Source organism: Lissotriton helveticus, chromosome 5_1 (assembly GCF_964261635.1).
Source record: "Lissotriton helveticus chromosome 5_1, aLisHel1.1, whole genome shotgun sequence".
Lineage (NCBI taxonomy): Eukaryota > Metazoa > Chordata > Amphibia > Caudata > Salamandridae > Lissotriton > Lissotriton helveticus.
In genome coordinates this window covers 1,341,493,805-1,341,511,582 of record NC_136065.1, presented here as the reverse complement: position 1 = coordinate 1,341,511,582, position 17,778 = coordinate 1,341,493,805, and the positions used below count along the sequence as shown (strand labels likewise).

Sequence of the window (17,778 nt, the reverse complement as noted above, 5' to 3'; positions counted from 1 at the left end):
TCGTTCCGGAGTCGGCGAAGCCGTATGCGGAGTCTACGACCTTGGCGGCGCCGTACTGAGCCAAGGTGTATAAGGCGCCGGAATGAACGGCATAAAAGGTGCCGGAGCGTAAGCATGAGGGACACCCAAGTTATAAGACAATGGACCCATGGGACCAGCCGGTGCACCAGTGGGGTACATTGCCCTCGCATAAACGCCAAACATAGCATTAAGGAAATGCGAGGGGTCCTGTCCAGGACCAGGAAAGGGAGGGCACGAACCCGTCGGCCGCTCCGAAGGAGGCTGCTCTGGCATCGGTTCATCCTGGCCCTCTAGATTCTCAGGGACTTCCACCGGAGTCGGAGCCCGAGGAATCTCCTCATCTCCTTCATGCTCCGAAGAATGGTGCGATTCCAGATCCGGTTCTTGCTCCGGAACAGGGGAACCTCTGAGAGACTGCAAAGGAGAAGGAGAAACAAAGTCTTTGTGATGTTTTCGAGACTTCCTCTTCGAATCCGAAGACTCTTTGCCAGAGTGATGTCTAGAGCTATGCTTCCTCCTCTTGTGCTTTTTCTTCGAGGAGCCCGAAGCATGACCTGAAGCCGACTTGGATCCGGACCTCGACCTCTCTCTGGACCTCGACCTCGCTCTGGACCTCAATCTCGAAGCCAATCCCGACCTCGATCGAGACTTCTGCCTCAAACATCTAGACGTCGACCTCGAAGACCTTCCAGCCTCTCTTCCTTTCACCTTCGCAAGCAGAAGCTTAGCCTCCCGCTCTCGCAAGGCCTTAGGGTTCATCTTGAAGCAGGATCGACAGTTTTTAACATCATGGTCAGATCCAAGACACCACAAACAATCGTCATGCGGATCGGTAATTGACATCATTCGGGCACACAATCCGCACTGCTTGAACCCCGTCTTCCTCTACGACATCCTCGGCGAAGAAGAGACACTCGACAGAGAAACAGTAACACAAAATAGCAACAAGTTACTATCTGAATCACAGAAGTTCCCAGAAACCGTTAGCGTCGACGACGCGGAAAAAAGGGAACTGACGTCATCACGCCGACGTGGGTCTAATAAGGAGTCGTGACGTCAGACGGAGTCGCGCGCGATGCCGTGCTCCCATGACGTCGTCCACACCAGCGTGCTACAAAGAATTTTCCGAACGTTGCTGACGCAAGGGGGATATTCACAAGGTGAGGAATCCACAAGGCAGATGTATCTATCAGAATAAAACATCCCTGAAATCTTTTTTTCCAGTGAATTTCTTCATTTTTTTTTAATGCAGCAGAGGATTGGCCAGAAGGTCTTGCCTGCGGGCAATCCCTGCGGCCAGCCCCCTGCATGCAGCAAACCCCGCGCCGGGCACAGGTGGTCGGCTGGAAGGGTAGGCATGTGGCCAGGCCATGCAGCCAACCCCACCAGTTGGATCAAGCACCGCGCCACGAACAGCCGGGGGATTGGCCCGCAATGGTGGACACCCCAGACCTTTGGCGATAGGGTCCCCAGGGCATTAATGATTCCAGAAGGAGGGAAGTACGGCCCCCACTCCCTTTATTTGCTACAGCCTGGCCCTGGGGGTTGTGGACCCTAGGGCCAAAAATGGCCTGGGCAGGGGGCCACGTGACCCCCTCTCCCTTTTTTTCATGGCTGGGGTCCAGGCCTAGGGGGGTCAAGGTATTCCTATCCTACTCCATTTTGTTTGTTTTGCGTTTCTTTTGAGAATGGCAGAGTCTTGAGTCCCAAGATGGCTGCCAACACTTTCTGGTTGAAGTACTGATAACCAATAAAATCATCCCATGAGATCAGTTTAATCTGCCGGGGGTCTGAGCCCCTAGATATCTATGTATCTTTTTTCTTTAATCGCTTAAAAACTATTGAACAGATTTACACCAAATTACAACAAGCATTTGCAGTGCAAGAGGTCTCACATTTGCGACTGTTTAAGCTATTGGCATTGTAAATGACAATGCCTGTTATTTATCTGTTTTTGATAAATAACACATAAATAAATGGCATTGTCATTTACAATGCCAATAGCTCAAACTCTTGTAAATACGAGACCTATTTCATTTGTAAGAAGCAGCTGCCATTGTCCCGGGCTGCTTGGAAAGTGAAAGCGCGCATGGCGCTGAATGTTGCAGGAAAGTATGTTGTGCCTGCAGTAGGAGAAACTCATTAAAGAAAATAGTGCTTACAGACTAAATAAGACATACCGTGTAACAACAGAAGTATAAGGGCCAGTCCTCATGGGAGGTTACAAATGAAGACAAGGCGGTACTATGGAGGTACTAAGGAGCCTATTAATGAATAAGAAGACAGCATTTGCGAAGGACACAAGTCAGTGACAAATATGAGCGTAGAGTGGGTGGGCTTCAAGTCTATACTCTAATACAGCATGCCATGCGGAGCGTGCGTGCACTACCCAGGATCGACCTAAAAGGCACTCTTTTTGGACCAAGAAATTACTTTCAGCCAAATTTGGTGTAATTCGGTTGAGCGGTTCGGGCTATAGTTGGGTCTAAAATCCCTATGAGAAATTGCAAGGGGAAAAAGAGTTTAGGACCACCATTTTTCAGGCCCCTTGGTTACCGAATCACCCTGGACCTTTCAAGATAGCAGCTCAAGTGAGTGGCAAACATTGTTTTGAAACATTTGTGAAGAGTCGTCAAACACCAACGTTACTAGCAAAACAATAAAACGCTTTGTCTATGGAAACTAGGTCCTAACTATAACTACCTAGTGCGGGTCTTTTTATATCTATTTATCTACACACACACATTAGGCTAAGGATGTTTTTAGGGTTTGGGGTGGGTAAAGGTATTGGGTGGTAAAGGTGATTTTAGGAGTGGGTGGGTATGGTTATATATATTAAGGCTTTCACGTACCTGAAATATGCTTACCATTTCGTTGTAAAGGCATATGCGCGGTAAAGGCATTAAAGACATATGCGTGGCAAAGGCAATGCATGGTAAAGGCATTCGTAGCAAGTCATACATACAATGAGTGAAAATAAATAAATTTAAGTGTAACCAATTCCTCCTGTCTGGGAAAGACAGAACCCAATTCTCAGAGATCCTTCACCTGCAGAGGATTTAGTGGCAGTGGAGATGCGCTCTATATCAAAGATGTAATTTTCACTTTTTAGATTCACAAAGAGGCTTCTTATAAATATTCATATCCTTTATCCCCTACCCCCTCAAAAAAATGAAAGTTCGTTTTGCACTCTTCCTTTATGAAAAAAGTCTTCTTAAATGAAAAATGAAACAATAGTAGTCCTCCATAAAGAGCTCCAGGATCCCATACAGTTATAGGGACATTTTAATGTTTATGTCCTTCACTGGATATGCCATGATGGAGAACCTGAAGATATGAAATTTGCCACCCAACTCTGAAAGCAGTGGGCCTGGATCTTTGAAATTCAGTAACTCTGCCCAAAGAGCTGGCTCAAGACGAGGGGCTTGTCTGGTAAACTACTTCACAGTGCTATGTATGGTTACTATCATGCTTGATGAGTCTTGCTTAACTTATTTGAGCCTTGAAGGCTTTATGTTTTGGGTCTTGTTAGATAGTGAAAAGGAAATTCCCTGTATAAGGACATTACTTAAAGGACTTGAAAAGGGACAAGGGTGGTTCTCTTGGGAAGTTCAGAGAGAAAACAGGCTCAAGCCAGTGGGTTCGCACAGAGCGTTTTAGGGGCGACAGAAGGACTTACTGAGCTGCAATGTCTCAGGAGGGACAGGACTGCTCTACTTAAAAAAAACAACAGACATTCTGATAATGTTCTGCTGCTCTGGATGACAATTTAAAGTAGAGGAAATATAAAACTTAACTTTGCCATGCGCTTCCCATGGCCAAAAGAACTTATAGGTAAACTGACAATGCCAGTTCAGTTATTTAGCCCGCACAAATCCATAAGGAGAAACGAAGAAAATGCAATCATAAAAATATAAGTAATACTGCAACTATAAGGGAGTTGTTACATCATGTAAAAAGGAGAAAAAGGTATTCAACATACGCTTTTTTTTGGTACATAAAAACTAAATCTGACAGACACTAAGTAAATAATGATAAAACAAGGACGGGAATTACTGTGTAGATCTGCGACCAAAAATATGCATTAGGAAGCCCCTGAAACAAGTCCCAGTCAACAGTAGTTAGAGTAAATCAGAGAACACACAATAAGCAAGACAGGGAAGAATGGGCGAATGAGGGAAAGACGTGCATATAGAGCAGTCTTTAAAAAAAAAAAAAAATTAGGAACTACGTAAAAAGCTGCTTTGATCCTCCCATGAAGTAATATCAGGTCCTGCTAGTTAAGAATAAGTAAGACCAGGTCGCAGGAGAATTTTAGATATTTAAAAAAATGTTATGCCACAAACTTTCGCTGGAGTGTACTCAACAACTTCCCAAAGTTTCCTGGCGATCGGATGAATGGTGTTTTAATTCTATTTATTTATTCAAGTGCTTGTGGATACCTGATTTGTTGTTTTTACGTCTGGTGCGTAAATCAGTATTCGAAAGATTATGAGGGCCCTGAGGGGCCGATATTTAAAAAAAAAATTATGCCAGAAACCTTCGCGGGATTGAACTGAGCAACTTCCCAATGTTTCATGGCGATCGAATGAATGGTGTAGTAATGCATAAAGGACAAACAGACAGACAGACAGACAGACATACATTCGTTTTTATATATATATATAGATAAGTGGTTGAAATTACTTTGCACTATTCTTACATTTGCTCTTCAAACGTATCTTACAATATCAATGGGGCACCTGAATGGAACACAACTGCATCAATGGCATGAACACTTCTAAGCAGCTTGTATAAAGTTACCTGTGAGGGTTTTCTTGCGAGGTTCGGCCTTCTTCCATGCAAATGTGGATTCTACTTTGGCACTGGAACGTGGTGGGAGATGTTCTGTCTTCTGTGTTTGGATTTTCTCCTGTGGTGGGACAGTTACCAATTTATGATGAACATGGACAGGTGAATGCCTCGTCTTCTGAGTCTCTGTCTTGTCATGTGTGGACGCAGGTTTCAGTTTGGGACTGGTGTAAATAGGAGAACGTACCACTTTCGTAGCATGTGCGCATTCCAATTTGGGGCTGCTATAGATGGGAGGCTGCCTGTTCTTTTCAGCATTAGCTTTCTCCTGTGATGTTGAGGACTCCAATTTCAGTCTTTGATGAATCATAGAGGCTGTATTCTTTTTAGATACAACTTTTTCCTGGGCTATTGAGGAGTTTTGTTTGGGTTTGAAATACATGGGTAAGTGTCTGCTTTTTGGAGTCAGAGATTTTTCCTTTGTTGGTGAAGTGTCAATTGTGAGTCTTTGCTGGATTGAAGAACTTGTGTTCTTCTGCGCAATCAGTTTCTCCTGAACTGGTGAGGGTTTTTGTTTGAGGCTGGGGTAGATGGATAAATGCCCGTTATCATTAGCCTCTGCATTCTCCGTAGAGAGTGAGGAATCAAGTGTGGGAATAGCATGTATGTGAGAATTTCTGATATTCTCAGCTTCAGCATTCTTTCGCATTAATGGGATTGCTAGGATGGGACTAGTATGGATGGGTGAATGACTTTTCTTTTGAACCTCTTGATTCTTACATACTTGTGAAGATTCCGAATCACGTTTTTGTTGACTAGGAGAATGTCTGTTATTTTGGGCAACAATTTTCACTAGTTCCGGTGAGGATTTCAGTTTGGGACTGGTGTGGATAGGAAAATGCCTGTCATTGTGGGATTTGGTCAGCTTTGGTTTTGGTGAGGGTCCCAGTTTGGGGCTGGATTGGATAGGAGAAGTTCTGATCTTTTTAACATTAGCTTTCTCCAAGGTTGGTGAAGATTCCAGTTTGGGACTGGTATGTTCAGGGGAATGTTTCTTGGGAGTTCCAATCTCTGGTGAAGGAGAGCAATCCAAAATGGGAATGACATGGATTGGAGATTGTCTGTTCTTGGGAGCCTCAGCCTCTTGCATTGGTAAAGATCTCGTGTTGGGGCATATATTGTTAGGAGAATGCTTTTTCATTTCAGCCTCTGCTTTCTGTGGTGCTGGAGAAGATGCCACCTGCATGACATTATATATGGGAGAATCCCTGCATGTGTGAGGTGGTATCTCTTGCGATAACAACGGTTCCTCTTTCAGATCTTGAGTGTCAGGAAAATGCCTGCTCATGTGAACTTGATGTGAAGGTGAGTATCCCACTCTGGTACTTATCTGAATGAGAGAATGCTCAATCTGTAGTTCCTTGCCCTCCTCCACTCTTAGTGAGGATAACTCACTGAGAACACCATTGACAGGAGAACTGCTGATTATCTGAGTATCATCTATATTCAGTACTATTGAAGATCCTAATTTGGGACTTTGAGGGAGGGGAGAATGCCAGTTCATAAACATTTCTAGCGATGGTGAGGATCCTAGTGTGGAGCTGGGGTTTATGGCAGAATACCTGCTCTCATGAGCCTCAGTCGCCTCCTCTGCTGGTGAGGGCAACACATTGAGAATGGGCTCTATGGGAGAATCTATGTTATTCTGAACATCTGTTGTCTGCAATTTTGGTGAGGATCCCAGCTTGAAACTGCTCTTGCGTGTATCAATCTCTTGGGAAGGCGAAGGTCCAGGTTTGACACTTTGATGGAGTGGAGATTTGCTGCTCCTGTGACTCTCTTGTGATGGTGAGGATACCAAAGTGGGATGGGAGTGCACCGGTGAATGACTGCTATCATGAGCCTTGGACTCTTGCCATCCTAGTGACAACTGACAATTGTGAATGGTATGTAGGAGCGAATCTCTCTTCTTCTGATCATCATTTATTCCCTGTTCTGACCCCAGTTTAGGACTAGTATGGATTTGAAAATCCATGTGATTATGATTCTCAGCCTCTCGTGATGATGTAGAATCCCCTTTGGGACTTCCATGGATAGGAGAAAGCTTACTGTTGTGAACAAAAGCCTCTGTTGCTATGCAAATAGAATTCCTGTCAGTCTCATCCTCACGAGAAGCCGAGGATCCTAGGGTGGTATTCATATTGGTAGGTCTATTACTTTGATCCTCTGCATTCTCTTCTACTGTTACGGATTTCAGATTGTTACTGAAATAGATCGGGGAGTCCCCATTTCTGTGAGCTCCGCTCATTTGTGGTGACAAGGATTCCAGTTGAGGACTTTGATAGATGTTAATATACTCGTTCATGTCAGTCTCAACCACTTGTGATGAGTACTTCAGTGTGGTACTGGTGTTTATGGAAGAGTATTTGTTGTTAGGAGCATCTTCTTCCTCCTTTAATTGTGAGGATTCTAGATTCAGACTGATATGAATGGAAGAATGCATGCTGCTTTGAGCCTCAGCCTCTTCCTGTTCTGCCACGCATCCCAGTTTGGGACTAGCATGGATGAGAGAAACTGCGTTCTTGAGAGTATCAACCTCATCTGATTGCAAGGGTTCAGCTTTGGGATTGTTATGGCTAGGAGCATGCTTTGTCATGAGAGCATCAACCTCTTCCTTTTCCAGTGAGAATTCAATACTAGAACTGGGATGAATCAGAGAATACCTTCTCTTGACTGCCTCAGTATTCTTCTTTGCTGGAGAGGATTCCACTTTGGGACTGAGATGGCTGTGTGACTGCCAGCTCTGATCCATGAATACCATCTCTCGTACTGATAAGGACTGCCCTTTGGGACTTGAACAGATAGGTAACTGCTGACTCTTTTGAGCCTCAATCTTTATGTGTATTGGTGGTGACTCCTTTTTAGAACTGAAAAGGATGAGTGGCTGTTGCATCCACGGAGACTCAGTCTTTGCCTGAGTTGGTGAGTATTTTAGTTTGTGATTTGAACGCATTGTTTTCGGTGTTTCAAATTCCTGCATTGTAAATAAACATTCCAAGTTTGGGCTGGTGTTTATGGGAGAACGATTTTTCTTGTGGGCACTGGCCTTCTCTTCTTTAGATGAGGATTCTATTTTGGCAGTGGAAAAGATAATTGAATGTCTGGTCTTTTTAGTCTCAACCTTTTCATGCACAGGGGAAAATTCCTCCTTTCGATGGGAAAGAACTGGAGAACTGCTTGTGCTCTGAGCCTCTCTTGCTGGTGAGGATTCCAATTGAGGGCTAGAATGAATGAGTAAATGTGTTTTTGTTCTAGACTCAATCTTCTCCCTTGTTGCTGAAGATTTTACTTTGGAATTACAATGGATGGGAGAATTCTTATCCTTGTGAACTCCAACTTTCTCCTGTGCTTGTGAGGATTCAAGAATGAAACTGGAATTCACGGGAAAAAGCGGGTTCTTTTGAGCTGCGATTTTCTGCCGTACTAGAGACAGTACCGGTTGGAGAACAGGATGGATGAGACTGTTCCTTTCTTTTTGAGCTTGAGCCTTTTCTGATGACAGAGAGCTTAACTAAAGTGGAAAGAAGAGATAAAGAAGAATTAAATTAACTAAAGTGTAAAGATGAGAAAGAAGATGGCATTCACCTATTCTATAGAGCACTTAGGGCTAGGTGATAGCCCAAAGATGATAACACATAACTTAATCACATGTGTACTACATATAGATGAAATGGACAGTATCAGGAAAGTCAATTCAAATATAGAAAACACATAGGTGTGACAAGGTTATTGGAGTCCACAGAGCGAACAGCACAGAGGTTGATCACAACTGTTAAACAGTGAAAATATGGCTAGCTGCAACATTGCTAAATATGGAATTATAGGGTTAAATTTCCTTTATCTACAACATTTAAAAACATCTGACCTGGTCTTTTTTTTACAATTGTCTTTCCATATTTATTAAATGATTATGATGAAACCCACAGCTTTTAAGAATGGTACCCAAAGAGTTAACAATCTATCTTGAGTAATGAGGAATCCGTGAACAGGGCTTTCCTATCCACAATCATAATGTTATAGATTCTCTGTTTCTGCCATTAATATTGTATTGGTTTTGACATAATGGTGTAGGCAGACTGCTTTTGCAAAAATACCCAGATAAATCAGGTTGCTGGAATCTGCACATAGCTCTTCTGATATTCACCCAGCAGCTGGAAGAATATATGAGACACATTTTTATAGGTGGAGTTCATGATGACGAAATTGGACTGAAACAATGAAAGGCGGTGTAGATGAGAGAGAATACTATTATTTGAAAAAAACAAATTGCTGCTTTGTTCCTTTCACTCGCTTGATTTTTGGAGACCTATTGTCTCCAGAAATGTTCTTAGAATACCTTAGTAGCACGGTTTGATAAATACATTATAAAAATATATGTATATACCAAATTTAGCTTGTCACTTTCTTCCCAGGCACCTTGATGCTGTGAATTGCGACACGGAAGAGAATCCTCACAATATCCAAACAGTCCAGATCTCCAATCAAGCCCCCCACGTGAAAGAGGATAACAGAAGACAGGCCACAATTCAGATGCAATTAATCAGCCTGGGTTTATTCCAACAGGATAATGGCGAATACAGCCCGACCAGTTTCGGAGACCAAGTCTCCTTCGTGTTCTGATCCATGACCAAGGTGACTTGATTACCCAAATGTGTCAGGCTGTATTCCGCCATTATCCTGTTTGAATAAACACATGCTGATTAATTGCATTGGAATTGCGGCCCGTCTTTTGTTATCCCCTTTCATGTGGGAATTTGACTGGAGATCTGGACTGTATGGAGATACTATACTATATACAGTATTTCCAAAAACCGAGATGTGGTATACCTGGGATTTAGTGCTTAAAGGTATTTATTCCACACACAAACAGCCGCATCTTGGCCTGACAGTCTCGTTTCGAAAAACAAGTCTTTATCACCATGAACAAGTTTTGATTATTATAACGCGTCTGCCAAGATGGAGCTGTTTGTGGACGGAATAAATACCTTTAATCGCTAAATGCCTGGAGTGCCAGGTCTTGTTTTTTGGAAAGTACAATATAATATAAAATACGGAGATGGGCCGGTCTCCGATGAAGACTCCGGCGGGACTGTGCACTCTGCATCTGACCGCTTTATTAACAGATATATATACATATATCAATCAATATAGCCAATAGAGAAGATCCATTTTAGGTTAATCTTTTTACCCAAGGTTTTTTATGATTTGTTTTTAGGTTTCGCCCTGGCGTTGCAACTGCGTAGCAGTTGCTCCGCCCAAGGGCGAAATCTAATGTTAGCTCTATAGTGGCGACTTGACACCGCCCCTTCTTCCATTGGCTAGCTCCATAAATGGAGGCTAGCCATTGGAAGAGATTGGCCGTCAATCACGTTTTCCAGAGAAAACGCGATTCGGGGGCGTTTCGGGGTCTTTTTTTAAGCCCCGCCCCTTGTTGCCGTGTGTCCCGGGCCGTGCTGTGATTGGCTGCAGGCCCGGGACACCAGAGTGACGTCATTTCCCGGGCCGCACTGTGATTGGCTGCCGGCCCGGGACACCCCGTGACGTCAGCCAATCACAGCACGGCCCGGGACCTGACTTGTTATTACTTTATTCTCATCTCCTTTAGGGCAAACGTTCTGTGGCTTGCTTGTGTCTCAAACGAGGTAAGCATTGTTGCCCTGTTGAAAACTCTTACAAGCCAAGACTCTTAACCTACGTGTATTTCTGTTGTATATATTCAGTTTCATACTATATTGGTCCAGGAATTGTTTAAAATGCATAATTACATGGCGTTGTTAGGAAAATACATTTTTTGGGGTGAGAACTCTCAAACTCTCTTTAGAAACCTGCTGAAAAGCTGCATCAGATGTTGTAATTTTTTTCTTAAGTTAAAACGATGGTACACCGGCCCTTGCTAGGCTAGTGCCCTGGGCGGAGAAAAGTTTGGTGCCCTTGCTAACTCTAGTGAACACAATGAGGAGGCAGGAGGCCCCTTTTGTGTTTTCTGGTCTGTCCCTGGCTGAGCGGTGAATGGTCCTCGAAAACAAACATCTCCCTACCTCCCCCAGCTCACCTAAAATGCCCACAGCTTAGCGCCTCACACTGATGAGGGTGTTGATGGCGTGTGTCCTTAGGGGATGACAAGCTGAAGGCAGGCTAAAGAAAGGGTCCAATGGGGTGAAAAACATTGCCTGTGTGATGATAATGATTTAAACTGGCAAATCTGACAGAGAAACGAGCACGCAGGGGCATGGACAAGGCTGGAGCAAGTGAGACAGTTCCATTCGCCTCTCAGAAGATTGGCGCCCTGGGCCTTCGCCCAGCTCGCCCATGCCAAAAGCAGGCCCAGGTTATTGGAATAACTACAGAGTTATTGCGGTATTTTAAAGAAGGATTACAATTGTCTAAAGAACATCCATTAAAGTTCCCCACAACCCTTCCTGTTCATGACTTTGTAAAGGAGCATCTTCTGAGATTAAAATGTTGTCTCCGCTGCCCGTGTGCCGGGGCCGGTACCGCTTTAAAGGGCTGCCATATTTAGGCGAACTGAAATGGTCCCTCAGCAGATCGGGCTTGATTCAGTCTATGTTTAGTCAGGAAATTCAAAGCTGTGTGCGGCCGCCGCCCTCGGAGCTCTGCCCAGCGCAGCCATGTGTTGGTGCCGGCTGCAGGACAGACGCCGCAGACCCCAGACGGCTCGCTCTGAGGATGTGACCATTGGAGAATGGAGCCGAGGCGCGCCAACATGAGTAAGTGAATCGTTTCATGGGAAACTAGGCTGTGTGTTGCCTCGAGTGTCCGTGCACCGGGTCCTTTCCCGGCAACGTGCAGTGACGATAGCGGCCATTAGCCGGGCTCCTGACCCGTCCCAGGACGAGCCCGCAGCCCCTTATCCTACTTACAGCGTGTTCTTGTACTTATCGTCCGTGGATCTGCTTCCACTTGCTTTTTGTATAAAACCGTATACATATTTGACTGCTAGTTTTACCAGCGGACACTCGGTTTTAATAAGCACGCGTTTCCGTATCTTAACCACTTCCTGCTGCAGGCGGTCTGTGTAGGTATTTTAAAGATATCCCTATATACACATATATATATCATATTGTTTCTAATATATGCTTTTGTACAGTACACGCTATGCTATTATATATCTATTTACAATGCAACGGTTTCGCCTTTGGAAAAGTTTGAGCTATTGGCATTGTAAATGACAAAAGTTGTATTTGTGTTGGTTTTGAAAACAGATAAATAAATGGCATTGTCATTTACATTGCCAATAGCTCTAAGTTTTCCAAAGGCGAAACCGTTGCATTGTAAATGCTTGTTTCTCTAGAAATCTATCAGGGGCGGTACACCCGCTATGGAGGAGAAGCGTTGCTTCCCCGGCCAGCAGCATAGAAGAAAAAAAAAGAAGATAATAAACCTGGGTTTATTACAGTTTTATTTTGTTTGCCAGCTGAGTCTTGGAGGCGTGGCCAGGGGTGTTACAGGCAACAACGGCGAGTGGTTGCTCTGCTAGCAGTGCACATGATGGTTTGGCCAGCCATCTCAGGCTGGCCAAACCATCATGCGCACTGAAGCTCTCTCCATCACAGTTGCGTTGCTGGGTTGGTGACAGCAAAGCACAGGCTCCCAGTCTACCTTGCAGCGCAAATCATCAGCGCTCAGGCCTATTCCGAAGCTGCTCTAATGCTCGAGAGTAGCTTCAGGACTGGTCGCAGGGGTGTTTGGGAGCCTCTGCCTGTAGTGGAGCCACGGGAGGAGGAGAATATGGCAATGTGGCCGGCTGCAGGTAAGTTCTCTCCCCCTTTTTAGTTGTTCGTCATCTCCTGCCTCCCCCCTCGCCCGTCCAGCCCCTCTCCTCTGACCAGGCCACTACTGAAAACTATTGGAAAAAGCGGTTCATAAACAGCCTCCGGCTATGTAGAGAGTAAATTGGTTGTACATAATTTCATAGAAAAATTATTTTATGGAATACTACTGCTGACAGCCCATTTCACCTAAACTGTTTAATGGAAATTTGCAGGATGAATGACATTTATCATTTCATAGAAACCAATTCAACAAATGCCTTTCTTTTCTAAATTGGCTTTTGCATGTTAAATTTAAGGCGTAAATGGAATGGTTGAGGGTCTTACTTTCACAAACTTTATTTCGGATTTATACCTTTTACAATGTCAAACAATTACTTAGGATGCTTTCAGCTCACTAACCTCTCACCACCCCTAAACACCATTCATCCCGAACTCCCTCAAAAACGCCACTCATCCATGCCCCCTAAAAAGCCTCCCCATGCCTGAACCCGACCGTCATTGACCCCTAAAGTCCACCCATCCCTAAAACCTAAAATGCCTCACAATACTTGTACTACAGCCATCCCTGAACCCTAAAAGGCATATTTACCCCTAAACTCAATCCATTCCTGAACCTTAAAAAGATCTTTCTACACCTAAATCCCACCCATCCCTGAACCTTTAAAACCTTTCACCACACCTAAACTGCGCCCATCCCTGAACCTTAGAAAACCCTCCAATCACCTTAAACCACCCATTCTTGAACTCTAAAAAACATTTCTATATTTACACTCCACCCATCCTTGAACACTTAAAACCACTCACACACCAAACTTCACCCATTTCTGAACCCTAAACTCTTTCTACCCATAAACTCCACCCACATTTGAGCCCTAAACCTCTCCCCACCACCAAACTCCACCTATTCCTGAAACCTAAAAACCTTTACCTACCCCTAAACATCACACCTTAAAAACCCTCCCAAGTCTAAACTCCACCCATCTTAGAACCCTAAAAGTGCATCTCCGCCCCTAAACTCCACTCATTCTTGATCCTTAAAAACACCCTTTTTGAATGCTTACAGTTCTCCATCACTGACCCCTTAAAACTTCTCATCACCTATAAACATCACTCATCCCTGAATCCAAAAAAAACCTCACTACCCCTAAACGTCACCCAAGTTAAATATAATTTTGGATTTTTTTCCTTAAAATTATATTTCTTTTAAAATGTCCTTAAATATTTTTACTCATTTGTATTTATATGTAATTGTCTTTCCTTAAAATTAGTTTTCCACGATTCTTTTTCTTCCAATAGGGTTGCTCAGTTTTCCTTTTTCCATTAATTCACACATATCAGAGTAATGATCTGCTCGATTCCAAGTTTCAAATAGGGAAAAGTGCTGGGGTGGACTTTTTGTTAGATGATGTAATGATTCTTAATGACAGAGACGAGGCCGGAGCTCTCGTTTTGCTTGACATATCCGGACCCTTCTAGCATGGATCACACCATCTTGGTAGAATGTCTCCATGATGTAGAAATAAAAGAATAGCACTAGATCACTTTATCTTCTTTCTAGCAGAGAGGTTTCAGTCAGTATTTTGCCCTTCTTTTTGAGCCCATCCTAAATCACTCAAATGTGGAGTAACCAAGGGGTCCGTCCAATACTTTTGTTTAGCATCTACATGAGATCCCGGCACTGGTTGTACACAAGCTTGGCTCTTCTTTTTACATTTATATGGATGACATACAGTTGATCTCTGATATCTCTAAAATAAACAAAACAGACACCCTATCTAATCCCGACCTTAAAAATTCCCTAACCTATGTCAGGTGGTGAATGTCTAAAAATTACTTAAAACTAAACCCCGCACAATCAGAATTATTACTTATTCCAGATGATAAGCAATATTTAATAATTTCGCCTGGCCAATAGAAAAGGGACCCCTGTCACATTTCTGTTGATTTAGTTCACAACTAAGGAATTGAAATAGAGAAGAAGCTCTTGTTCGCACCAGTGGCAGCTAAGGTGGACATGACATGTTTTTGGCAACTCAAGCGGTTTTAGACCTTGCTGTCTTTTATTGATGCTTAACTACATATTTCTGTGGTTAATGCTCAGATGCAGTCGAGATTGGGCCAAGGCAACGCAATTAACCTGGCAGTTCCAAACCTTAATAGCAATCCAGTTTTACGCTAATTACACTGGCTTACTTTAAAACAGCGAGTAATTTTTCAATTACTTTATAAGTTTATAACGTTGACAAATTGTAATGGATTCGACCCAAGAGCACATTGGATTTTAACTCACACTCACGCTTCTTAATTCCCAAAAGCAGGATGGTCAGGTTTAGTGACCGTGCTTTATTGATAGCAGTATAAAAAGAATGGAATGATCTTCCAGGAATGCTTTGTTCAGAGGTCAATCTAATGGAATTCAGAAAATTGTTTAAGACCCTATTCGTTTATATTTCTAGACTACTCCTGTGACTTATGACTTACTTCAGCTCCAAAAAGCTACTGCATACGTTGTGCTTTATAATTATGTCCTGTAGACCATAGACCCCCCCTTCCTGAAATGATCCAAACAATTGGCAAGAGATACTGTCCAGATGGCATCTGCTAGTTGGACAGCAAGAAGTTCCCTCTTTGCAGATCTACTTCACCCTAGAGGAGATCACAGTATAGGTAATGCTTTGCCACATTTTCCCACACCATGCAAAGTATTTATTCTGGATGACATCATCACATTGGATGGAACAGAAGGGCTCAAGAAGGTGAACAGGTTTACTAGGTAGCCACATTCACACCTTCTTTAAAGTTAGGTTTCTTCCAGGTTTCTTTACGGAGTTCCACTAAGTCAGTCACGCTAACATCTAGGAATCACTAAAGTTATGTCAATCTCAGTCACATAAAATGCCAAACACAATGTACATACTGTTTCTTCAGTGCTCATACTATCCTCTCTGTATGTTATTGTACAGAGATCACAGTATAGGGAATGCTCTTTGCCACATGTTCCCACACCATACAAAGTGTTTATTCTTGATGACATCATCATATTGGATGGAACAGATGGGCCCAAGAAGGTGAATACGTCTACTAGGAAGCCATGCTCACCCCATCTTTAAAATTACGTTTCTTCCAGGTTTCTGGTTTCTTTACAGAGTTCCACTAAGCCAGCCATGCTAACATCTAGGAATCACTAAAGGTATGTCAATCTCAGTCACATAAAATGCCAAACACAATGTACATACTGTTTCGTCAGTGCTCATACTATCCGCTATGTAGGTTATTGTTCAGAGACCACACCTGTGGACACAAGCTTAAGCCGTGCAAAGCTAACAAATATTTAGTTCAGCGGATAGTCAGTATACCTACTTTGAGATTTGCTTCTGCTAACATACCTTAGGATTACATGTAGTTTTCTTAACCGGGGAGGAAGTGGGTGTTTTCTTCGGAGTGGATTTCTTCTGGATCTTTTTTCCAGATGGCTGAGGGCATCCAACAGTTCTAGAAATAAGTGAAGTGTGAAATGGAGATTCTCCAATGCTTGGAGGCAAAGGACTTTCCAAGGGAAGACTGCTCAGAGGCGAAGCCGATGGCGACACAGACTCTAGATCTATAGTTGGCAACAGGTCCTTCAAAGGACTATTCATTACAAAAAAGGTTTCCCTCCTAGGACTGCGTGGCACTTTGGGACTATGTCTTTCCTCCTGCAATAGTCTGACCTTTACTAAAGGATTTCCCTCTGGTGTTGGCTGGTTCAAGAAGCTGCTTCCATTTATTAACAAATTACTGTTTTCTTTTTCCTGCATGGCACACTTCTCCAGCTGGGCTGCAAGACAATTAGCCTCCTTCACAACCTCTTCCAGCTTTTCAGTACTGAGCGGACTCCAACGTAGAAGAGTGTCTCTGCTATTACATGACTTGTCCCCACCTTGTATATTGAGGTCTATCCTTTTTGCAACACATCTTTCAGTGAAGTGGATAGGTCCAGGAATGGCTTTTCCATTGTCTTCTTCTGCACAATCTTCTGGGCTGAAAGAGAAGATTATTTAGAAGGAAATGTTAAGTATGATAAAACCTGCATTAAAGTGCTTGATCCAAGGTATCAGATGTAAAATTATACACACATGGGTGCCTTTTTGCTCATAAATACCTAAAGTAATGAAGCAGATTACAAGAGGTAAATAAATGTGGAACTGATTGCATTACTAGAATTTAGTTTGAAAAGCTTACTGGCTAGCACTCACAACCTTTTTATATCGTAAGCTTGAAGCAGGATTACCACTTCACAGAAATGATACTTCATTTGAGAGATGGTATGTCCGTTTTCTATTAAATGTTTTGCAGGAGTCTAAATTTCATACTTTTGCTTTCAATTGTCGATTTGTAATACATACTTACATTTTTCACAAAGTCTTACCAATGTAAAGTCAAAGTCAAATATATGCTTTATTCGAGATTTCACTCATAAAAGCAAAAAGCAGTTTAAAAATACAATTAAATTTACAATCAGTTACAATGAAAAAGGAGATAAAAAAGCATATTATTTACAATTCATGACTCAATTTACAATCCAAACTTTAAGATAACATATATCAATAATGTACCATTTAAAAGTTTAAAAGAGTTAGGTCTTATAGTTTCCTTAAAAAATATCATGGGTGAATTTAGACAGGTAGTTCACCTAGGCAGAGAATAGTCAAATGACTAGCAGTCTCTGTCCAGTTTAATCATACAGTATATCAGACAGAGAATAGTCAAGAGACTAGCAGTCTCTGCCTGATCGGCCATGCCCATCCGAGGTATTTGGCAGTTGCTATTAGTATCCACATCTCGCTACTAGTGCATAGAATACGCAAGGCAGCTAAACTACTAGTAGTCCCTAAATTCTTGCACATTGGTTTTAACCATACACGTCTCGGATCCAGATAAGCAGCGCAAGAAAACAAGAAGTGACCCGCAGTTTCTTTAGCGGAGCCACAAACAGGACAGCTATAATTTACGTCACCTTCCCATTTAGCAGTCAAAGATCTAAGGGGTAATGAACCTGCTCTCAATTGGAATAGGAGTTTTCGATCACCTGGTCTTGTTATACAGTCCCAGTAGGATTCCAAGGAAGGATACA

At 42.9% G+C, this 17,778-nt stretch overlaps 1 protein-coding gene across 1 annotated transcript in view; it reads right to left on the bottom strand.

Annotated features, from left to right (window-relative positions):
- PSRC1 (proline and serine rich coiled-coil 1) overlaps nucleotides 1–17,778 on the bottom strand; it is a 437,095-nt gene that overhangs the window by 249,391 nt on the left and 169,926 nt on the right. Inside the window, exons 4-5 of the mRNA XM_078644212.1 lie at nucleotides 16,052–16,685; nucleotides 4,825–8,383 (exon numbers count right to left, since the gene is read on the bottom strand). Of these exons, the coding sequence (XP_078500338.1) occupies nucleotides 4,825–8,383; nucleotides 16,052–16,685 (4,193 nt within the window). The remainder of the gene's footprint in view (nucleotides 1–4,824; nucleotides 8,384–16,051; nucleotides 16,686–17,778) is intronic.